Here is a 25518-nt window from a genome sequence, read left to right as displayed (position 1 = left end):
GGTACCATTGGATTCAGCGGGTCAAAATACATAAGATTAACTAGTTTTTACCTTTTGCCTCTTGAATGCATACGGGAACATACCCAGCTCCCGGACTAATATTGAACTCTTCATATTTTAAGTTGAAATATATTGCATTTTCAACAAAACAGTTGAAAAAAGATTTAATTTTCTAGAAAGAGTTCGATTTTCAACAAATGAGTTAAACGGTTAGACTAAAAAGTCGAAATCTGTAGAAAACAGTTAACTTTTAAGCCCGAAAAGAAGAATTTTGAACAAAACAAATATTTTTCAACCAAGAACTTTTGAAAAAAAAAATCAATTTTCAATTTAAAGGGCGAGTTTTCTATTTAAAAATATGAATTTTGAACAAAAGCAGGCACATTTTGGACCAAAAAATATTACTACAACAAAATAGTTGAATTTTCATCCAATAAAGATGAAATTTCAATAGCAATAAACTTAATTATTAACCAAATAGTTGCATTGACAAGCAAATAGTTAAACTTTAAAAAAAATGGACGATTTTTTTTAAAAGACAGTTTAATTTTCAATCTAAAAGGATGAATTATCCATCTAAAAAACCGAATATTCAACGAAACAGTTAAATTAAAAAAAAAGACTTGATAACAAAATAGTTGAAATTAGAGCCTAAACCGATGTATTTTTAAAATGAGTTAAATTTTGAAATAAAAAGAAAATTAATTTTTAACAAAATAGTTGAATTTCCATATGAAAAAGATAAATTATCTACAAATAACGGAATAGTTCATTTTTTTCAAATTAGTTTTAAATCGCGAGAAAAATGAATTTTCATCTACATAGTTAAATTTTCAACTAGAGATCAATTTTCGACGAAAAACATATTAGTAATTCCAACAAAAAAGATTTTAATTTTAAATTCAAAACAATTTAATTGAACCAAAAATATTAATTCTCAAGGAAAAATTTAATAGTTGATATTTCAACCAGAAAAAGATTTCAATTTAAATTAAAAATCAGAAGAATTAAAACAAAACAAAAATGAATTAAGAAAATAGATGCATTTTTAAACAAACAGTTGAATTACCAACAAAAAAAAGATTTCTAAAAAGTTGTTAACAACAAAAAAAGAATTATTTTCAAATAGTAAAGGAATAGTTCAGTTTTCAATCACAAAAAAAACGAATTTTCAATTTAAAAAAAGGATTTTTAAACAAACAGTGAAATATAAAAACAACTGAACTTAACAAAAAATGAAATAGTTGATAATTCAGAAAGAAATATTTTAATTTATATGAAGAAGAGTAGAAATCAACCAAGAAAGATAAATTCTTAACGAAAAATGTCATAGTTAATACTTAAAAAAAAGGTTTTATTTTAAGTCGAAAATAATTCAATTAAACCAAGAATCGAATTTTTAGCGAAATTTTAATTTAAAACACAATAGTTGAATTTCCACAAAAATAATAGAATTTTCAACAAAACAGATATATTTTACTATATATTATACATGAATTTTCATAAAAGTAGTTAAATTTTAAACCAAAGAGATAATTCTTCAATTATTAAAATAAAATTTTACCAAAGCCGTTCAACTTTCAGTAAAAAATATATTTTGAATAAAAAAAAATACTGGTCGCAAACTATTTTGCCAATCGTTTCTCGCGCAATTTTTAATCCTGGCAAATAATTAGTCCGGCATAGAAAACTACAAACTATAAAAGATAGATTTTTAATAAATTGCTATGAAGTTTTATGATTTTGTATGAAAAATAAAAAGTTTTTTAAAAAATTATGAAAACACACGACAACAAAACACTAACTTAATTTTCCAAAAAACTGAAAATACGAATTTTCAAACAAATAAATGAACTTACAACCAAACATGGAATATTTAAATTTTAAGTTAAAAAAAATGTAAGAAAAAAAATAAACACAATAGTTCAATTTTCAACTAAAGAAATGAATCTTTAAAATAAAATTAATTTCGAACAAAAGTGTAGAATTTTCAACCAAGAAAATGAATTCTCAGATATAAATCTAATAGTTGATATTTAAATCAAAAAATATTTTTATTTTAAACCAAAAATGTTAAATTCGACCAAAGAAGACGAGTTTTCTCTACAAAATAATTCAATCCACAAACAAAACAGATGCATTTTCAAACAGACATTTGCATTATTTACGAAAATAGATTAAACTTTTACGATAAGATCCAATAAATAAAATTAATTTGATAAAAGTAGTTGAACTTTCAACCAAGTAGTTGAATTTTCTACCAAAAAATATGAATTTTTAACAACAACAAAAAAAAGGATTTTCCAATGAATAATTAATTGGTTGAAATTTCAACCCCCAGTATGAATTTTCAATTGAAAATTAATTAGTTGAATTTGAAACAAAAAACGATAAATATCAAATAGTTTCATTTTTAAACAAAAAAAAATGTTTTTTTTTTTACTTAAAAGACGAATTTTCAACAAAATAGATCAATTTTCAACCATATACTTAATTTTTTTTTTTTAAATTATGGAATTTTCAAATAAAAAATCAACCAGACAAGTACATTTTTAAGTAAAAAAAAACGAAATTTTAATCAACAGAAATAAATTTTCAAACCAAAAATATAAATGTTCAATAAAATAGCTGACAAAAAACAGTACAATTTTCAACTAAAAACTATGATTTTTTAAGAAAATTGTTAAATTCCCAACAAAATAATGCAATTTCGAATTAAATAATCAAACTTCTGACCAAAAAAGATGAATTTTGAACCAAAAATAGAGCAAACTTACAAAATTAAAATGAATTAACTTTTATCGAAAAATAATTGAATTCTCTTATTGGGTTATATTAATCCGTTTCAAATGTAGGCAAAAAAAAACGAGAAAAGGGGAAGTTTCTTGAAAATAGGAAATGAAAAAGTGGATTTTTTTAAAAAGGGGGAAATTAGGAAATAGGGGAAAGAGTGCAAAGTGTCTGCTTTAACTAGAGTATGAGATATCATTATATTTATATTTACTATGTTGACTTGGCTTGTCCACTTGGAAAAGTGACTACAACTGGTAACCAGATTCCTCTCGAATAAAAACCAGGTTGAGGAGAAACTCCGGGGCCGATCGGCAGGCCAGCCAAAAGTGCAGGTGCCGTTGATTGTGCGGCAGGAGTTGTTGATCCTATCCAAAGGAAGTTATGAGATTCGTGAACTTGAGTTTCTTTGGATAAACAATAATCATACATTTATCATTGATTAATAAATTATCTAGTAAATAAGAACCCCAAGATATTTAAATGATAAAAAATAGTATAAATAGGGTGGCCATTTTGATCGCATAAAAAATTTCCGTTCATTTTACGGTCTTTTCCTGGTTTGCAAACCTTTTTCATGGTCTTATACAACTTATACCTATAAAATGGAATTTACTAACACTTCAATTGAATAATTTTAATTTAAATGCACTTAAACTGAAAAATTTGGAATTTTTAACTTTTATAAATTGTAGAGTTCAAAAATTCAGATTCAGTTCTAAAAATATAAATCCATGTTATCATTTTGAATGTTCTAATTTAAAAAATTAATCAATAAGCTAGAAAATTTAAAAATTATAGTATTTTAAATAATTTTCAGTGAGAAACACCGGGTTGCCGTTTTAATCGACGAAATAAATTCCTGGTAATTTCCCGGTTTTTTCCCGTTTCGCAAACATTTTTCACGGTCAATGAAATTTAAAAAATGGGACACTAAAGCTAAAATAATTTCACTTGAGGCAATAAAAACTGAGCTGCAAATGAAAGCACTCAAAGTGGAACTTTTAAATTTTGAACTTTTAAAATTGAAATTTAAAAGTTTTAAAAAAGAAATTTTGTATTTAAATGCTCAATAATTTACGCGTATAAAATTAAAGGTACCAACATTTTTCAATATAAAAAAAAACATAAATGGACGTTATAATTTTTAATACTCTAAATTAAAAAATCAATCAATGAACTTTAACATTTTCAAAATTATATAATTATAAGGAATTTTAAGCTAGAAACATCAAATATTGAAAAATTGAGAAAATTTTAACTGAACACTTCTTATATGAGAAATTTAATTATTTTCTTTTTAAAAGTGTTTAAACATGCTTGGAAAGCTTCAAAATTTTATTTCAAATTGTTGAGAAATGATAGCCTAATATAAAACAAAATGTAGATTTTCGCAGATTTTAAACAGAAAATTCGATTCTTTTCAAGAATTGTGAAAGGCTTCAAAAGAATAAAAACATTTTGTTAAGATTCATAGAAAAATTAAAAATAATTTTTCATTTTAACAAATTATTTTAAGAGAATATTTAAAAAGTTTTTCCAAGATATAAACAAAATTTTCAAAAAAGATTCCAGAAGATTTTAAGAAAACTTCCTAAAATTTGCATGATAATTTTTTATCTTTTTAAAACTCCTAAATATCTCTTAAAATTACTCAAATTTGTTCTAAAAATGTTCATTTGTGAATTATACATCAAAATTTTTTTATTTCACTTACAAATTAAGCATTTTTCAAATACAACAATTAAAATTGTAACGTTCAAAGTTTAAAGTCTTTTTTGGAAATTTTAACGATTCCAAGCTTTCTATGACAATCAATTCAGTTAAAGATTCTTCACTTTTAAACATTTGGTTTCAATTCACTTGTCTTAAATAAAAATTCAAACATTGCTAAACATTCAATAATTAATCTTTTTTTTATTAAAAATTTCAAATTAGATGGGTTAAAAATTTAATATTTTAGACTGAAACGATATTTAAAATTTTTAAAAATCCTTTAATTAGGAAAATATTATTATGAAGTTATTTTTCTGTTGAAAATAGTTTATAAATCTTTAGTCACACGCTCACATTTGTTTAATGACTAAGACTTTCAAATTGAAACAGTTTAAGTATTAACGTTAAAATCTGAAACTTCTTAAATTTTGAACTGCTTTAAAATCGATTTGTTAAATCGTTTTTTTTTTCACTTTTTATTGCTTAAAGTACAGATAAATATAAAAAAATTCTATAAAATTAAAAATTTAAGCATAAAAATAAAATTTTTAAATTGAAAATTTTTATAGTAAAAAAATTTTGAATTACGCATTGTAAGCTAAATAATAGTTTTTTTCGGCCAAAAAAATTCCCGGTGACTTCTCTGTTTTCCCGGTTTCCCGGTCCAGCCGCCACCCTGGAAACATCAAAAGTTGAACCATTCCATTTTTTAAAAGTGAATAACTTTTATATTGGAAGTTGAATTATACATTATATATTCAGAATTTTATTTCGGTCTTGAAAAATGTAGAAGTTGTGTCAAGTTTTTTCAAATTTAAAATTATTATTAAAAATTTTTTACAACTTCTAAATATCTTTTGAAATCATTCGAATTTCAAATAATTAAAAAATAAATAAAAAATCATTTTCAATTTTCCTAGAAATCTTAAGAATTTTTTTTTCCTTTTCAAGCCTTTCACAATTCTTAAAAGCACCGGAAATAATTTCAAGTTTTAAATTAATTTTGAAACTTTTCAAAACCTCTAAATATCTCTAAAAATTACTCGCATTGTTCTACAAATAATAAGTGTTCAATTTTTATTATTTTCTACAACAAAATTCAACAATTTCAATTATAAATTAATCATTTTTTAAATAGAATTAAAATAGTTACGTTCGAAGTTTAGAAGCTCCTATGGTAGAAAGCTCAAAGATTCAAGGCTTGATATTTCAAACAATTCAGTTTCAAATTATAAAAATTTTTACGACTAAGGCTTCTGAATGAAACCAGTTTAAGTTTTAACGCTGAACTCTGAAAATTCTTAAATTTTGAACGGATTTAGAATCGTCTTAACAAATAAATTATTGTTCATTTTTTGATACTTTAAATCAATTCAATTTTTTAAATAATTTATTTATTTGCATTTATAGTTGATCAAGTACACAATTTTGTTATAAAAAAATTTCAATTTTAAACGCTTAAAAATAAAAATCTAAAATGGAAAAATTGGTTAAGTAAAAGATTTTTGAATTAAGCATTATAAACTGAATGATATCATAATTAAAGAAGATACAAATTCAACTAATAATTTTTAAAAACTGTTAAAATCGAACTTCCATAGATTTTCCTTCAAAAATTTATAAAATTCTCAATAAAAAAATTAATTCATTGTTATTTCCCGGTTTTTTCCGGTTTAAAAAAATTCCGATTCATTTATCGGTACAGCGGCCACCCTGTAAAAAGTAGGGTGCCCAATAAAATTTTGAATTTTTAAATGTTGCAAACGGTACACCCAGTACAGCGGTTCCGCTAAGCCGCTTTAGGTCTAAAAATGAGTTTTCTTAGTTTTCGACTGAAAAAAAAATAAAAATTCAAGACAAAAAAATCTTTCAGCTCGAGAGAGTATCTGTAATTTATTTGGAAATAAACCATAGATTATATGAAACAAAAAAATTTCTTTCCAATATTGTCGGGCTTAGAAAGCGAAATTTTTTTATTTTACTACAATTAATGGCCTAAAATCGCAAAAATTGTCTTCTCTGGAATGACATGCACAGCATTTTAATTATTCCTTTCAATTAGTTAATTAGTAATTTTCACTAATAAATAAATTAAAAATATTCGTACAGGGTGACAGAAAAAAGTCTTTAATTTCAAAAATAAACCGAAGACACACATTTTTATACTTCAAAGATTTTTACGGTAAATTAAAATGTATTTTTCACTATAATTTACTTGAAAAGTATCTAAGCTTTTATCAATTTTTTAAATAAAGTCACTATAGTAATTTTTTAAAATGAAAATATAACTTTAGTGATCTTTGAATTATTTTAAATTCCCTTGGAATCCACTGATTTTAATTTATATTTTTTTGATTAAACTTCTTTTTTAATTCACCCTCAAGACTTTTAAGTTCCTGTGAATTTCATCAGATTTCTATTTTTTCTCATTTAACAAAATTAGATGGATTTTTTAAATTTAAACATTCTTTTGGATTCACTTTAATTATTTTTAAATCGCCATTGGTTATATTGGCTTCCAATTAATTTCATCAAATTCTCTTGAATTTCCTTACTTCTTCTATATTTACTCTAGGTTTACTGAAATCAATGAAATATTTTTTATTTTATTGCAATTTGTTTCAATTATTTTGAAATTTGTCTTGAATTCTCAATCAATACAAATTTGGATGATAAACTGATTACTTTGGAAAACTGCATGAAATCAATGAAATTTTTCGGATTTTTTTCAATTTATTTGAATTCGTTTGCCTTTCACTTAAAATGTTTTACATTAAAACTGAATTCTTAAACATTTATCCTGAATTCATTTAAATTCACCTTGAATTCTTATAATTTTCATCGGATTCTCTTTAATTCACTTGAATTCTTCTAAATTCATTCCAGTTTTACTCAAATCAATTGAATATTTTAGATCTATTACATTATCTGCCATTCATTTAAATTAATTTAGAATTCATCCAGAATTCTTATTATTTATCCGGAATTCCTCTATATTGAAATTAACTATTTTAAATCCTATACATTTTACACAAATGAATTAATTTTTTGTGTGTTTTAAAAGTTTTTTCACTTCACTCTGGAGTCTTTTAAACTCACCTGAGATTTTTAGGCATTTCATACAATTCTTTTAAATTCCTTTGAATTTCTCTGAGTTTACTAAAAACTTATTGAATTCAATGAATTTTGTTTTATTTTTTCAATTCATTAAATTTTTTTTAATTCACTATGAATTTGTAAGCGTTTCATCGAATCCATCTCATTGCCCTTCAATTCATCTGAATCAATGAATTACTATTTTTTATTTTTCCAATTCATTTGAATTCTTTTAAATTTATTTGAATTGTTTTCAATTTATCCTGAATTCATTAACAATTATCTTGGATTCGTATAAATTCAACCGAATTCTGTTGAATCCTCTTAAATTCTTCTCAATTTACTCCCGTTTTAATAATATCGATCAAACATTTTGGATTTTAAAATTTGTTTGGAATTCATTTGAATTAATTTGGAATTGGCCCTGATTCCACATGAATTTATCCTGAATTTTCATAAATTTATCCTGAATTCTCATAAATTTGTCCTAAATTTACATTAATTTATCCTGAATTCTCATTAATTTATTCTGAATTCTTTTAAATTGAAATGAATTCTTCTAAATTCACTCAATTCTATCCAATACAATGGATTTTTAAAAATTTAATTTAATCAAATTCTTTTAAATTTTCTAAATTCACTCCGGACTTAATGAATTTACAAAATATTTTTTAATTGTTTTCAGTTCACTTACATTTTTTTTATTCAATTCTAATTAATTAATTTTTGTTTTCTTAAATGTTTTTTTCAATTCGTTTTAATTCGATTGAATTTTCCCCGCATTTTTCACTCCCATTTTACTCACTTCAATGAAAATTTTTTGTTTTTTTAAATTTCGTTCACTTCACTGAAATTCTAAGTCATTTCTTCAAAGTCTCATAAATTCTCTTGAATTAAATTCGCTATCATTTATGAAGCGATTGCATTTTTGGGATTTGTTCCAATTCATTCGAATTCTATTAAATTTTACTTGAATTTTTTTGAGTTCATTCCAAATTCTTATGAAAGTACCCTAAATTCATTTAGATTTACCTTGGATTCTTATCAATTCCATTGAGTTCTCTTGAATCATCTCAAATTCTTCTAAATTCACTTCACTTTTAGGGAAATCGATCAAATATTTTGGATTTAAAAATTTGTTTGCAATTCATTTGAATTCATTTTGAAGTTACCCTGACTTTTCATGAATTTATCGTGATTTCTTATAAAGTAAATGGATTTTTTTAGTTTTCTTACTTTATCCTGAAGTCTTTTAAAATCACCGGAATTCTTAAACATTTTCTTAAATTCTTTTTAATTTCTTTGAATTTTCATAAATTTAATCCGAACGTAATGAATTCATTGGACTTTTAAAATACTTTTTAGTTGTTTTCAATTCACTTACATTTTTTTAATTCACCTTGAATATGTTATAAATTTCAAGGAATTCTTCATATTTACTACACTTTCTCTAAATTAGCTCAAATTTTAATTCATTAATTTTTGTTGTTTTAAATGTTTTTTTTTTCAATTCACTTCAATTCCGTTGAATTTCCCCCTGAATTTTTCACTCTCATTTTTCTCAATTTAATCGAAATGTTTTTTAATTTTTTTAATTTCGTTCAATTCACTTAAATTCTTATGCACTTTCTGGAAGGCTCATAAATTCCCTTGAAATCTTCTAAATTCGCTATCATTCATTGAGCCATGTAATTTTTTGGATTTTTTTACAATTCATTCGAATTCTTATAAATTTATCCAGAATTCACTTTAATTGACATTGGATTCATATAAATTCTACCAAAATCTCTTGAATCCTCTCAAATTCTTCTAAATACACTCCAGTTTTACTGAAATCGATAAAATATTTTTGATTTTTAAAATTGTTTGCAATTCATTTGAATCGATTTGGAATTTACACTGAATTCTTATAAATTTATCCTGAATTCTCATAAACTTATCCTAAATTTTCATTAATTTATCCTGAATTTTTTCAAATCAATATGATTTCTTCTAAATTCACTTAATTTCATCCAACTGAATGGATTTTTTTAGACTTTCAACTTCGCCTTGAAGTCTTTTAAAATCACCTTGAAATCTAGGCATTTCGTCAAATTCTTTTCAATTACCTTGAATTTTTCTGAATTCACTCCAAACTTAATAAATACAATGAATTTTTTAAATATTTTTTAATTGTTTTGAATTTAGTACAATTTTTATAATTCAACTTGAATTTTTATACATTTTAACGAATTGTTCTTGTTTCATACAAATTTCTCTAAATTCACTCAAATTTTAATTGGTTAATTTCTAGTGTTTACATGTTTCTTCAATGCCCTTCAACTCCGTTGAATTCTCCCTGAATTTTGCACACTTTTACTCAATTCAATGGAAATCATTGATTTTTTAAATTTCGTACAATTCACTCAAATTCTTACGAATTTCATCAAAGTCTCTTGCATTCCCTTCAATTCTTCTAAATTCGCTATCATTTATTACAAGCAATGGCATTTTTTAAATTTTTTCCAATTCCTTAGAATTCTTTTGAATTGAAAAAAATTCAAATTTAAAGATTTTTTTCTGTCACCTGATGTATACCCTTTTCATTTATTTATCAAACCAAATATTCTCTCTATATTATAGAATAAATTCGTATTTTAAGCTCGATAATAATATCTAAAAAGAAAATGTTTTGTTTCAGAAAATTTAGAATTCATTCCGTAATAATTAAGAAATACTTTCTATGGGTAACATAATTGTTTAACCTTTAATTGTTAATCAAAAAATAAATCATATGTAAAATGGCCTAGCGGAATCTCTAACCAATTTTTTTAAATAAAAGAAAAATGATAACAGCTTTCACCAAAAGGAAAAAATTTTAGGGGCTAGTGTTTGCAAAATAAAAAAATTCAAGTTTTTATTGGTCACCCTCATATAAAGCTTATTTTCTCTCTGTCATTTTGCAAATTAAAATTATTTTCAACTTACCCATACTGGCAGGACCAACCATGTGCGGATTGACAAAAAGACTGTGCACATAAGCACCCAAACTATTAACAATATCTTGAAATATATTTGTTGCGTGTGGTTTGAGATCATAGCAGTTACAAAAACTCCTGAGCAAATCAGACTGCACTGTCATTTTGTGCAGAACTTCCAATGCCAAAGCTCGCTGCCAAACTGGCTTGTCAGGATCCAAAAACTTGACAATCAGGGAAAGAAAGATTTCACACTCTGTTACCTAAAAAAAGAGGACATAAAAATATATATTTAAATATAATTAAATTCACAATTAGTAAGAAAAGGTAAGTCAAAAATCAGTATTTATGAGCATTTTCAATTATAGCATTTAAACAATCCTATTTTCTATCTTTATTTAATAATAATTACATTATTTAAATTTCGCGGGCAAATGTATCGCTTCGAATTGGAAAGCCGGTTATATTGGGAATGATTAAACTGTGCTACGCCACCTGGTGACAAAAATCCGAACTAGAAAGAATAGGTCCGATTTTAAAGATTTACATTAAATTTTACATAAAAGTGTTTCAACGATTTTTTTTGTGGAGTTTAAAGTATTTTTTGGATACTAAAAGTAAGTATATATTAGAAACAAGGGATTTTAGATTCAATTTACATCTTATAAGATGAAGAAACATATTTTTTTACAGAAATATCTGTCCAACTGTGATTTCCATCCTTTTTTAAAATACATTTTCAGCTGATCAACTGTGACTATAAATTAATAATAATTTTTAAAATAAAACTTTTCTTTAAAATTTGTAACGTAAATAATAATTGATTTTACAGGACAATTCAAAATCAGTTCGCAATTTTAAAAATTCCCGTTTTCTAAAGTCAAAAATTATGTAAACTATTTCAATTGGAAGTCTTATTAGTTAAACAAATGTAAACGCCCGATTGAAACTTTATAAACTATTTTCAAATTTGAAATAACTTGAAAATAATAAATTCATAAAAAAAGGCTTTTATTAAATTTCAAATATTATTTAAATCTAGAATATTCCATTTTTAAACCATTCAATTTGAAATTTTTTAATTAAGAAAAAGGAGATGACTTAATATTTAGAAATATCTGACTTTTTATTTAAAATCAGAAATTGTAGTTAAATATTAAAAACTAAATTTTATACGTTACATTTTAATTGTTGTATCTAAAAATTTTAATTTGTAAGTCAAATTTTTGAACCTCGATTTATAAATGACAATAATATATTATTCTTTAAAAAATTCAATGAAGTTGAAGAAATATTTAGAAGTATTGAAAAATTTCAAATTCAATTTAAATTTTGAAATGATTTACAATAATTTAAACAAAGTGGCTCCAGAAGATTAAAAAAAATCCTATGAAAATTAATAATGATTTTGATTTTGAAAAGATAATTTTGAGTGATTGTTCATAAAAGATTTACAAAATTATCAAAAATGAATCTGGAAGATCTTAAGGAAATTTGTTTAATTTGGCAGAAAAAAATTGATAAAAGAAAGATTCATTTTAAAGGATGTTTAGAAGTTTTGAAATGATTTCAAAAATAATAGAAAAAATGTTTTTAAAAAAGTAAACAAGATGCAGATCTTTCAAGATTTTCAAATAAAATTTGGAAGCGTTTTAAGGATTCTTTAACCATTTAAAATATAAATAATTTAACTTTTAATTTAAGAAGTGTTCAGTTTATAAAAAATGCAATCGCTCAATTTTTTATGTTTCTGGCTCAGTTTTTATTAATTCAAATGGAAAAATTGTTAGCTTTAGAGTTCGATTTTTAAATTTAATTGACCGTGAAAAATGTTTGCGAACCAGGAATTTTTTCTTGGATTAAAACGGCCAGCTTAAATCATCTATTACTCGCATTCTTCGCATAATGTGGATAAAATTTGTCGCTACATACATTATTTAAAGTCTATTTAAACTTAAATTCATTGAAACTCACATGAAATAGTGAAATAATTTTTTTAAACCTATTTGACAAAAATGTGTTTTTTTCACTGTATAATAGGGAAATTCTATCTAAATATATTTTTTTATGAAGATTTGTTTTTCGTATTCAATCATTGTTTTATACTTCGCAAAACTATCGTAAAATCACTTTTATGCAAAAATTAATATACAACTTTAAAATTATACCCACTCTTTCTAGTTCCAATTTTGGGCACCAGGTGGCGAAATGGTAGACCAACATTCCCAATTATTTTGAGAACGGAAACGAGAATGAGAATATTACCGAGAATATAACCGAGAAATAAATTCTTTGAGAAATTATGAGAATCAAAGAATTTATTTTAATTAATATAATATTGCATTTTAGCGTTAACTTTTCGGTTGTAAATTTAAATGTTTTTTTGCAAGTTTGTCTTTTTTATTTTAAAGTTTACCTTCTTTAGCAGAAATTAAATCTTTTTTTGATAAAAATGCAAATGTTTGGTTAGAAATTAAGCTATTATACTATTTTCTTGAAAACTTAATTATTTCGTAGAAAATTTACTTTTTGTTTAAAATTTGTATTTTGTGTTAAAAATGAACTTAAATATTTTCTGGATGAAAGTTCCACTCATAAAAAAACTGTGTCGTTTTTTATTACAAATTCATCTGTTTTAGTATATTTCGATAAAAATGCAACTATTTGATAGAGAATTCAACGATTTTATTAAAAATTCTTCCTTTTTGATAAAAAATGCGTTTTTTTAAATTAAAATTACAATGTTTTCGTAAAAACTTATTTTTTGTTAAAAAATTTATATTTTGATCTTGATAAGTTAACTGGAATCTTTTATGGATGAAAATTCAACTTTTTTTGTAATTAACAATTCTTCTGCTTTAAGAAAAATGTTATATTTTTTTTTTATAAAAATGCAACTATTTGCTAGAGAATTCAACAATTTTGTTCAAAATTCTTCCTTTTTGGCTGAAAAAATTCGTCTTTTTTGGATTAAAATTTCAATTTTTTCGTAGAAACTTATTTTTTGTTAAAAAATTCATATTTTGATCTTGATAAGTTAAATGGAATCTTTTATGGATGAAAATTCAACTTTTTTGTTGTAATTAACAATTCTTAAACTTTAAGATAAATTTAATATTTTTAGATAAAAATGCAACTATTTGCTAGAGAATTAAACAATTTTGTTAAAAATTCATCCTTTTTGGTTAGAAATTTGTCTTTTTGGATAATTCAATTAATTAATTTAAAATATTTCATTGGACCGCTTTGTTGAGAAATCACTTTTTTTGTTAAAGATTTATATTTTAAGTTGAAAAGTATTCTCGTTTGCTGAAAGTTCAATTATCTTGTTTGATTTGTTTTAATTAAAAATTTGCGTTTTTTTTTATTGTAAAAATAATTTTTCAGTTTGAAATTTCCTTTTTTTGTGTAAAAATGCTTTGTGGAAAATTAATTTTTTGTTGAACAGTCATATTTTTTGTTTGAAAATTGAATTTTTGTAAAGAAACTTGTCTTCTCGTTTGAAGATTCAATAATTTAGATAAACTTTTATTTATTTTTTGAGTAAAAAATCTTTATTTGTTGGAAATTCGTCTTTTTGGCTTTAAAATTTTTTTCTTTTGTTGTATAAATTTCATTCTTTTTTTATTAAAATATAAACTATCACACTTTTACGTTGGCCATTTTATAATATTTTTGTGGATTTCAAAGAATTTAGTCACGAGAGGTGAGCTATTTTGTAGAGTTTCAAATATTGGAAGAGGTTTCCATTATTTTTTTGGAATTCACCCTGAAATCTTATTAATATATCCTAAATTCTTTTAAATTCTTTGAGATTCGTTTAATATTTTCAATTCACTTAAATTCTTCTAAATTAATTCAATTCTACTCAATTAATTGTATTTTTTTAATTTAAAAAAGTTTCCATTCAATAAATACTGAAGATCAATTGAAGAAATAAACAAAACATTTTAAACATTTTAAAGTATTATCTCAAATTCCTTGGAATTTTCAAGAAATTAAAAAATTCCAAAAGATAGTAATGGATTTAAAATGTTTTAGATCATTTAAAAAATTTACAAAGAAGTTTTTTATTGAATTCAGTATTTTAATGAGATTTCAAGGGATTTCAAATTTTCAAGGGTATTGTAAAAGATTCCCAGGCATTTTCAAAAGCTTTAAAAAGTTTTAAGAGGTTTAAAAAAATATCAAAAAATTTAAAATATTTTAAGATACTATAAAATAATCAATAATTTGAAGGGATTTAAATATTTTTATGGATTTCAAAGAATTTATTCACAAAAAGTGAAGGATTTCGTAGGGTTTTAAAGATTTGAAAATTTATCCTGAATTATTTTTAATTCTTTTGAAATCCTCTAAATTCACCTAATTCTACTCAATACAATGGATTTGTAAAAAGTTTTTGTTTCATTCACCTTGAAGTCTTTAAGACCTATCTTAAATTCTTAGGAATTACTTCTAATTCTTAGGAATTACTTCTAATTCTTTTGAATTCTATTTAATTTTCCTAAACTCATTTCAAACTGAATTCACTGAATTTTTGCACATTTTTTAATTGTTTTCAACTAACTCGATCTTTGTCACCAGTTGGCGTATCGCAGTTTAACCATTCCCAATAGAATTTATTTTTTTCCTATTTGAAAATGTTGCTGTATTTTATGTAGAAGATGTATCTTTTATGATAGAAATTTAATCTTCTTGGTTGAAAATTATACTGTTATACTGACCAATTTTATTGAAAATTTAATTCTATTTTTAGGTACAAATTTAACTGTTTTAGGTAAAAATTCATGTATTTGGTTAAAAATTAGTTTTTTGTGTGTTAAAAATGCATTTTTTGGATGTAAAAAAAGACGATTAAGTTGAAGGTTCGTTTTTTGCGAATAGAAAATTCAGTTTTTTTATTGAAAATTCCACTATTTGGTCAAAAATTCATTTTTTTGTTTGTTAAAAACTCATCACTGTGATTCAAACTAAATTTCTTTGGCCAAAAATTCGCTTCTCTTTAGTTAAAAATTAATTTTTTTAAACTAAGATGTTACTATTCCACTTTTGCTGGAAAACTGATATTTTTAATTGAAAATTAATTAATTTAGCTGAAAACTCTTCTTTTTGTTTTGTTTAAAATTTACTTTTCTGACTGTAAATTCAACTATTTTATTTTTGGTTTATAGATTTATCTTTTTGAGTTGAAAAATTGATTGGTAGATTGGTAGAAAATTGATTGTTTTTGGTTAAACATTTCACTGCTTTAATTTTGATCGAAAATTAATCTTTTTCAGATAAAAATTTCAGTAATTTGTTGAAAATGAGTTGTTTTTTTCTTAGTAGAAAATTAGTCTTTTTGATTTGAAAACTCGACTAAAAAGTGTTTAAAATGTATTTAGAAATTTTTTGCATTAGTATTATTAATCTTCTAGATGAATTGTTGGTTTTATACTTAGAAGAATTTAGAAATTGGGATATTATAGCAACCCTAAATAAGGCCCTCTTTAATGCGAATAATAGGTTTTTTATTATTTTGACTTCTTCTACAACTTAAAATTTAAAAAGTAGAAAGATTCCTAGACATTTTTAATTGATTCCAATAATTAGCAGAGATTTCTAAGCGATTAAAATATTTTAGGATAAAGAATTTTCTAGAAATTCGGAAGACATGAAACAATCTCAGAGTATCTATAAGGTTTTAAGGTATTTTTAATGATTTTACAAAATTTCTTAGGATTCCAACGATTTTAAGGGATTTTAAATCTCTCAATCTATTTTACTATGATTTCCAGGATTTCAGGGAATATCGTCATATGATATCACGAAATTTTATAATATTTTAGTGGATTTCAAAGAATTTAATCACTAGAGGTAAGATATTTTGTAGGGTTTCAAATATTTGAAGAAGTTTACATTATTTTTTAAAAATTCACCCTGCAATCTTAATAATATATTCTGATTTGTTTTAATTTTTTGGAATTCTTTTAAATTTTTCAATTCATTTGATTTTTCTAAAGTTACTCAATTAATTGGATTTTTTTACTTTAAAAAAGTTTCCATTCTATTAATACTGAGGATCAATTGATGAGGTAATCAAAATATTTTAAAGTATTTTTTCAAGATTTAAAATGTTTTAAGTTATTTAAACAATTTACAAAGCAATTTTTAATTGATTTCAGTAATTTAATGAGATTTCAAATATTTGAGGGCATTATAAAACATTTTCAGGTATTTTCAAAAGTTTTAAGGTATTTCAAAAAATATCAAAGGATTTGAAATATTTTAAGATACTTTAAAATATTCCAAGGAATTTTGATTGAATTCAATAATTTGAAGAGATTTTAAAGGATTTGAAATATTTTAGAGTATTTTTAAAGATTCGAAGGCATTTTAAAAATATTTAAATAATTTCAAGGGATTATCAATGTTTTCAATAATTTTAAGGGATTTTAATATTTTGACGGATTTCAAAGATTTGAAGAGATTTTCAATTTTTTTGTGAAATTCAGTCAATTCTACTCAATAGAATGGATTTGTAAAAAGTTTTTGTTTCATTCACATTGAAGCCTTTAAAACTTATCTTAAATTCCTAGGAATTTCTTCTAATTCTTTTGAATTCTATTTAATTTTCCTAAACACATTTCCAACTGAATTCATTGCATTTTTTAAAACATTTTTTAATTGTTTTCAACTCACTCGATTTCTATTTCAATTGAGCATGATTTTTTTATGATTATCATCAAATTCTTCTTATTTCCGTTTCATTCTTCTGAACTTATTTCAAGTTTGCGGAAATCAGTGAAATTTTTTATTCAAAAATTTGTTCCCAATTCTTTTAAATTCTTTCAAATTCATTAATTTTTTTTCATTTCACTTAAATTCTTCTAAATTAATTCAATTCTAATCAATTAATTGGATTTTTTTAATTTAAAAAAGTTTCCATTCTATTAATACTGAGGATCAATTTATAAAACAATCAAAATATTTTAAACATTTTTAAGTATTATTTCAAATTCCTTGGCATTTTAGAAAAATTAAAAAAATTTCAAAAGATAGTAAAGGATTTTAAATGTTTTAGGTTATTTAAAAAATGCATAAAATTTTTTTTATTGATTTCAGTAATTTAGTGAGATTTCAAATATCCGAGGGTATTGTAAAAGATTTCCAGGCATTTTCAAAAGCTTTAAAAAGTTTTAAGAGGTTCCAGAAAATATCAAAGGATTTGAAATATTTTAAGATACTTTAAAATAATCAATAATTTTAAAGGAATTTAATATTTTTATGGATTTCAAAGAACGCATTCACAAAAAGTAAAGGATTTCGAAGGGTTTCAAAGATTTTCAATTATTTATTGCGATTAATCTGGAATTTGCCCTGAATTCTCATTAATTTATCCTGAATCATTTCAAATTCTTTTGAAATTTTCTAAATTCACTCAATTCTTCTCAATACAATGGATTTGTAAAAATTTTTTGTTTCATTTCATCAAATTCTTCTCATTTCCCTTAAATTTTTCTAAACTTATTTCAAGTTTGCGGAAATGAGTGACATTTTTTATTCAAAAATTTGTTTTCAATTCATTTCAATTCTATTGAATTTAACTTAAATTGTTTTTATTTCTTGTGAATTTCACGAATGAATATTACCACTTTCAATTACTTCTAATCGTCTGCAATCAGAGAGTCCTACATCAAAATTTAAATTCATCATAGAAAACATTCCAGTTTAAAAGTGTTGAATAACCAGGGTTGCTACAAGACTTTGAAAGTCTGGAAAAGTAATGAAATTTCGAGAAAATGATTCGATTATCTTTATTTGCACCTACTTTAAAGTCTATAATTATTTTAGTACCTAACGGCGAATTTTATCAACCTCATCAAATTCAGGAAATATCAGATTTCATAAGATTTCACGAGATTTTGTAATATTTTAATAGATTTTAAAGAATTTAAAGCAATTATGATATATATTTGTTTAAACAATAAATGCTCTATTCGAGCTAAAATGCTGAGCATATTCTCGAGAATATTTGCTCAAAATAAATTATTGGCCATTTAGAAAATAAAAAATCTAGTAAATAATCCTCAATACTTACAAGCAATGAATGATATTTTTGGACCAATATAGAAACCACTCTCAAGAGTCTCATGCTGATCGGGAAATAAGGTTTATCGAGAGGCGTCGCTTGCTGAATCGATGCTGGCACTGAATTTCGATATTTAATATTTGGGGAAAATAATTTGATCACCAGAGCACAGACTCGTTCCTTCAGAAGAAAACTAAATTCCGGATGCTGGAAAATAATAGTAGAATTTTGATAAGCATTCAATCATTTTCAAAATCTAAATCTCTTTTGATTTAATGAGGTACCTTGAAAAAGACGGAGGAGAAATTAATTAAGACGGATTCGAGTAATTCAAGCCCGAAAGTCCGTGTCATTTCCGTAATTCCAATCAGCCAATAAGGCTGATCTGCATTCACTAATTGGACTAAATCTTGGAACATTAGATAAGCATCAGCAGCACAAGGACCGAGACCCTGCGGTGGTTGATTCGTGGGCGTTTTTAACTCTTCTAAATTCACTTCTTCAGGCGAACGTTGCTCAGAATTTTCCTCATTTTCTGCAACGACTCTTTCAAAAACTAGTGAGACCAATTGCCGCACAGTTGCCCCGGCTGTGTTGATGGTTGTCGAGTCTTTTGTAAAGTGCAAACGAAAGCACAAAACTAGATTCTGGAATTTAATTATAAAATATTTTCGAGTAAATTGCATTAGGAACTGTACTTAAATTACGTCGAGAGATTTTGTTACGATAGAGAGGATTCACATCATTTTAGTTATAAATTTTATTTTTTTTTTTATAAATTAAACATTTTTTTAAAAAGACACACTTTTCGGTTGGGAATTCAACTGTTTTGTTAAAAGTTCGTCTTTTTGTGAAAAAAATCAGCTCTTTTCGTAGAACATTAAACTTTCGTTAAAAACTATTTTTTCAGCAAAAATTCTTCTTTTTTTATTATCTAAAAGTTCATCTTTGCCAGTATAAATGCTGCATCTTTCTGGGAACAAATGCAACTGTATTGTGAAAAATAGAACTATTTCCTAGGAAATTTACTTCTTGCTTAAAATTCCTATTTTTTATTTGAAAAGTCAATTAAAATCTTTTGGAATGAAGAGCCAATTCTTTTTTTTTTAATTTTTATCTCTTTGATTTTAAAATTAACCTTCTTTAGCATAAATTACATCTTTCTTGGATAAAATGGAAGTATTTGATTAAAACTTCAAAAGTTTTATTCAAACGTAATACTTTTTGGATTAAAATATTGCAATTTTGTTGAAAATTTTACAATTTTGTAGAAAATTGACTTTTTGTTTAAATTTAATATTTCTTCTTGGAAAAGAGAACTAAAATCTTTTCACGATAAAAATTTAACTTCAAATTTTTTTTGTAATTAAAAAGTTTCATGATTAAAAATTCAGTTTTTAATCGTGAAAAGTCAACTAAAATTTTTTTAACAGAAAATCCAAGTTCTTTTTTTTAAATTAATTTTCTTGATTTAAAAATTCATCTGTTTTAATAAAAATACCTTTTTTTATAAAAATGCAACCTTATTGAGAAATAATTTTTTTTCTTGAAGATTTATATTTTTATTTGAAAATTCCTCTCTTTGGTTGAAAGCTTAACTATTTTATTGAAAAATAATTTTTTTTTAATTAACAATTCAACTACTTGGGTAAAAGTTAAACTACATTATTTGTTTAAAGTTAATTTTTTAACAAAAAATGTAACTTTTCCATTTTTTAAGATTGATCTCTTTTATTGAAAAATTCTACTTTTTTACTGAAAAAATAATATTTTTGGTTTGCAATTTCATTTTTTTTTTTTGTTAAAAATACATCAGTTTCGTAGAAAATCAATTTTTTAGTGACAGGCGATCTTTGGTTTAAAAACTCAATTTTGTAGAAAAAATTTCTCTTTTTGGGGGGTAAAAATTCAACTCTTTTTGTGTAATATAAACCTTTTGTTTAAAATCATATTTTATTGCTAGTAAAACAACTAACATCTTTTTTGAATGAATACTACTTTTTCTGGAAATTTGTCTTTTTGATATTAAAGTTAATCTTTTTTAATGCAAATATTGCATTTTTCTTAGATAAATACAACTTTTTTGTTTGAAAATTCAAATATTTGCTAGAAAATGTACTTTCTGTTTAAAAATCGTGTTTTAGTGTTGAAAAGTGAATTGAAATTCTACTATTCAGAAGAAAATTAACTTATTGTTTATAAATATTATTTTTGTGTTTGAAAATTAACTTGAATCCTCTTTGTATGTAAATATAACTATTTTTTATTTTATTTTTTTAATTTATCTATTTTAGAAGAATTTTCTATTTTCTTGAATAAAAATGCAACTGTTTTGGTTGAAAACGAGGTTTCGTTGACAATTTAATTATTTCGCAGAAAATTTACTTTTTGTTTAAATTTAATATTTTGGTGCTGAAAAGAGAAATTTCATTTATCTTGGATGAAAATGCAACTGTTTGGTTAAAAATTAAATTATTTTGTTAAAAATTCATCCTTTTTGGTCGAAAATTCTGTTTCTTTTTTTTTTTAATTGATCTATTTCGTAGAAAACTGAATTTTTGTTCAAAATTAATATTTTGGCGTTGAAAAATGAACTGAAATATTTTCTGGATAAATGTTCAATTAAACAAAAAATGTCGTTTTTTATTAAAAATTCAGCTGTTTTACTATGAATTTCATCTTTCTTAGATAAAAATGCAACTATTTGATAGAGAATCCAACCATTTTAAAAAAATTCATCCTTTTTGATTGAAAAAATTCGTCCTTTCTAATTGAAAATTCAACTACTCGGTAAAAGTCAAACTACACTGTTAAATTTTTTTTATTTTGTCTTTGGTTGAATGATTTGGATTTATTTGAAAAATTACCTGTTTAGTGGAAAAACCTTTTTTTGGTTTAAAGTTAATTTTTTAATAGAAATTTTAACTTTTCCATTTTTTTAAGATTGATCTTTCTTAGTTGAAGATAAAACTTTTTTGGTAACAAAATAATTTTCCTGGTTTGAAATTTCATTTTTGTGGGGTAAAAATGCATTAGTTTCGTGGAAAATAAATTTTTTGCTGAAAAATCCTATTTTTTGTTCAAAAATTCAATTTGTCTAGATTCAACAATGTAGATAAACTTTTATTCATTTCTTGAGTGAAAATCTTTATTTGTTGAAAATTCGTCTTTTTAGATTCAAATTATTTGTTTTTATTGAAATATTAAAGTGTTAAAAATGTAATCATTTTGTTAAAAATTCAAGTATTTTGTTAAAAAGCCATCTTTTATAGTAGAAAAGACTTTTTTTGGTATAAAATAAATTAATAAATTTCAAGTTTGTATCTGAAAAACAATTTTAAGCATGAATTGAACAAAATTTTATTTATAAAAAAAAATCAACAAAATTGTTGAATCATCAATCAAAGCAAATTAATTTCCAACCAAGAAGATTAATTTCTTTTTAAAAAAACACTCATTTTAAAAAAAAATAGTTACATTTGCAACCAAGAAATATCAATTCTATAGACAAATGTAATTGTTGAAATAAAAAAAAATGTATTTTAAATTAAGATGAGTTAAATTCTTAAAAAAAAAAAAATATTTAAAAAAACGAATTTCTGCTAAGACATGAACTTTCAAACATCTTTTAAATCACTCGAATTATTCATAAATCATAAACTTTTAAAAAATCTTACAAAATTAATCAAATTTTTCTTTAAAATATTTAAGATTTTCTTCGATTTTTGCAGAAACTTTTGAAATCTTTTTAAATGTTCTATAAAAACTAATTTGAAAAAAATAAAATAAAAATCATTTAAACTTTTCCCAGGAATTTTAAGAAAAGTTGTTCATTTTCTTGAAAAGTTTCAAAATTCTCAAAAAGCTTCGAAATTTTTATTCGAAATCTTCAAAAATGTTGTAAACATTTTGTCCAAGTCTTTTCAAGTTTTTCATTATTTATGTATCTTTTTAAAACTTCTAAATATTTCTTAAACATACAGGATTTTTTCTGAAATTTGGTAATCTTGAAAAATAAATTTGTTTAAATTTATGATTTTCTACATTCTTTTTCGAAATCTTAGGAAATTATTCGAAACTAATCATTGGAACTAGTTTCTTAAAAAGTTCATTTTTTTAGCTAAAGATTCATATTTTCGGATTGAAAAATCAACTGTCTTTTTTTGTAGAAAATTCTACTTTTTAGCCGGAAAATTTAACAATTATGTAAGAAATTCAAATATCTGATATAAAATGAAAATATTTTTTAGAAAATTAGTTCTGTTTTTAATTAATTCTCCGTAATTAAAATTTAACTATTATAATTTTAGTTAAAAATTTATTCTTGTAACATTAAAAATTCGAGTATTTAGTTAAAAATGTTTAGAACGATAAACAAAAAGAATAAAAATATACAAACATCACATTCATTGTTCAAACGACTTGGTCACAAATTTAATTATTTTGTTGAAAATTTATCTTTTTTTGATAAAAAACTAATATTCTTGATTGAAAATTCAACAATTTGATCAAATTTGTTTTTGGTTTGACGAACACAATTTTTCTAATGTAACAAATTTGTAGAATATTCATCTTTTTGGTTTTAAAATTCATCTTTTTCTGTGAAAAAAAGGTAAAAAATTTAACTACTTTATAGATAATATTTGATAGAAAATTGATGTATTTTGTAGAAAAATCAACTGTATGGTACAACATTCAACGGTTTTGTAGAAAATTCATTATTTTATTGGAAACTAATTCTCCTAAATGAAAAAATATAAACTAAAAATGAATTAAATGAAATTTGGTCAAACATCACATTCATTCTTCAAACAATTCAGTTCAAATTACGTTAACAATTATTGTTGTTTTTTTTAAATTGATTTTTTAAACTGAAAATTTTTATATTTTGATAAAAATCCATCTCTTTGTTTAAAAAGAAACCGCATTAGTTAATAGTTCATCCTTTTGGTTAAACATTAATGTTTTTTAGTTGAAAGTTTGTCTTTTTTTATAACAGATTCATTTTAAAGGTTGAAAATTGAACAATTTGATCTAAAATTCATTTTTTTATTTGTTAAAGATTCATCGATTTAGTTAAAAATTCTTTTTTTTTAACTGATTTGTTTTAATCAAAATTTTTTTTTTTGTATTAAACTAATCTCATTATTTGAAACTTCATCTTTTTGGATAAAAATGTATTTTTTTATCGAAAATTTAACTATTCTGTGGAAAATTGATCTTTTTTGGTTGAAAATTTGTCTTGTTTTGCAGAAAATTTATATTTATGGTACAAGATACATAATTTTAGTTAAAAATTAATTTCTTTAGTCTGAAAATTTAAATGCTTTGTTAAATATTCGTTTTTTTTGGCTTGGAATTTTTTTTAATGAAGATGCAACTACTCCATTTTTGTTTGAACATTTATGTTTGTAGTCTAAAATTGATCTTTTTTGGTAAAAAATAATCTTTTTGGTTAAAAATTAAAAAAATTTGATTTTAAAAAATGTATTAGTTAAAGATTAATCATTTTAGTGAAAAACATTCATTTTTTTTTGTTGATCTTTTTTTTTAGTTGAAAATTCATTTCTTTGGTATAAAATTTAACCATTTTATGGAAACTTTATTTTTTTGAATTAAAAATTTCTTTTTATAACCGAAAATTTAACTATTTAATTGTTTGTTTAAAATTCAATAATTTGGTTGACAATTTATGTGTTTGGTGAAAAATTGATCTTTTTTAGTTGAAATTTTGTCTTTTTTGATAAAAAGTTCATATTTTTGTTTGAAGATTAATTATTTTAGTTAAAAATTTAACTATTTTATTGAAAATTTGTTTATTTTTTGTTTGATTTTTTTTTAACTAAAAAATGAACTAATCCATTTTCTGTTGAAAAATTACTATTTTTTAGTTAAAATTCGTTTTAAAGTCATCTGTTTGGTTAAAAATGTATATACTTTCAGAGTGGCCATTTTTTAAAAATTATCGTCTCCCGGTTTTCTCACGGTTCTCCCGGTGAATATTTGTAATATCTCCCGGTTTATAGAAAAATTAACTTTCTTTGCAAAACCCAAGGGTTTTTCACATATATTATTTCTCTGAATTTCTATTTTCTAAAATGAAAATATGCCAATTTAAAAATCCATTATGAAACCAATTGTTTAATATAAGGTTTTAAATATTTTTGAAATAATAGTTAATAATGAATAATTTTGAATTACAAGCTCTTGAAATTTAAAATAATATACCAACGATTTTGGATAATTTAAATAGAAAAAGGGGTTGAATTTTATAATTTCTAAATCGGAGCGCTAAAAATTAAATAATTTTTATTTGATTTGGAGAATCATGAAATTAGAATGATCCTAGATTAAAAACTTAAAAATATGACAATGTAAAAACTTTAAAAATTGTATATTTTAGATTCAAAATTTGGAAGTTGGATAGTTTAAAATTAAGAGTAATTGAAATTGTATTCTTTATAATAAAAAGCGTTCAAAATAAATAATTAAAGATTGAAGACTTGCAAATTTGAATAATTTGAATTTAAAACGATTAAAATTTGACAATTTAATATTTTGAAACATATATATATATATATATATAATAATTTTAAATGGCAAACGTTACAAATCAAAAAAAAATTTATACTCCCAAACATTGAAACTTAAACGAATGAGAACTTCATTTAAAACTGAACAAAATTTTAGTGACCAAAAATCGTGTTATTTAAACTTGTTTATATTTAAACACATAAAATTTCAATTATTAGAAGTAAATTAAAATCGCTTAAAAATAAATAATTTTTAAATTGCTAATAATACTTTCCAAAAATTTAACCAATTCAATTTCAATTGAAAATTAAAGCTTTAAAAAGGAAAAAATTTAAAATTTAGTGTTAATAA

At 23.2% G+C, this 25518-nt stretch overlaps 1 protein-coding gene across 2 annotated transcripts in view; it reads right to left on the bottom strand.

Annotated features, from left to right (window-relative positions):
* LOC117172065 (protein MON2 homolog) overlaps window positions 1–25518 on the bottom strand; it is a 103224-nt gene that overhangs the window by 68067 nt on the left and 9639 nt on the right. For both annotated transcript variants that reach the window (XM_033359811.1, XM_033359812.1), the window contains exons 4-7: window positions 18918–19280; window positions 18643–18840; window positions 10570–10822; window positions 3005–3158 (exon numbers count right to left, since the gene is read on the bottom strand). In XM_033359811.1, coding sequence (XP_033215702.1) covers window positions 3005–3158; window positions 10570–10822; window positions 18643–18840; window positions 18918–19280 — 968 coding nt within the window. The remainder of the gene's footprint in view (window positions 1–3004; window positions 3159–10569; window positions 10823–18642; window positions 18841–18917; window positions 19281–25518) is intronic.

This window comes from Belonocnema kinseyi, chromosome 4 (assembly GCF_010883055.1).
Source record: "Belonocnema kinseyi isolate 2016_QV_RU_SX_M_011 chromosome 4, B_treatae_v1, whole genome shotgun sequence".
NCBI lineage: Eukaryota > Metazoa > Arthropoda > Insecta > Hymenoptera > Cynipidae > Belonocnema > Belonocnema kinseyi.
Note: the sequence above shows the minus strand (reverse complement) of the source record. Positions and strands in the feature narration are given on the sequence as shown.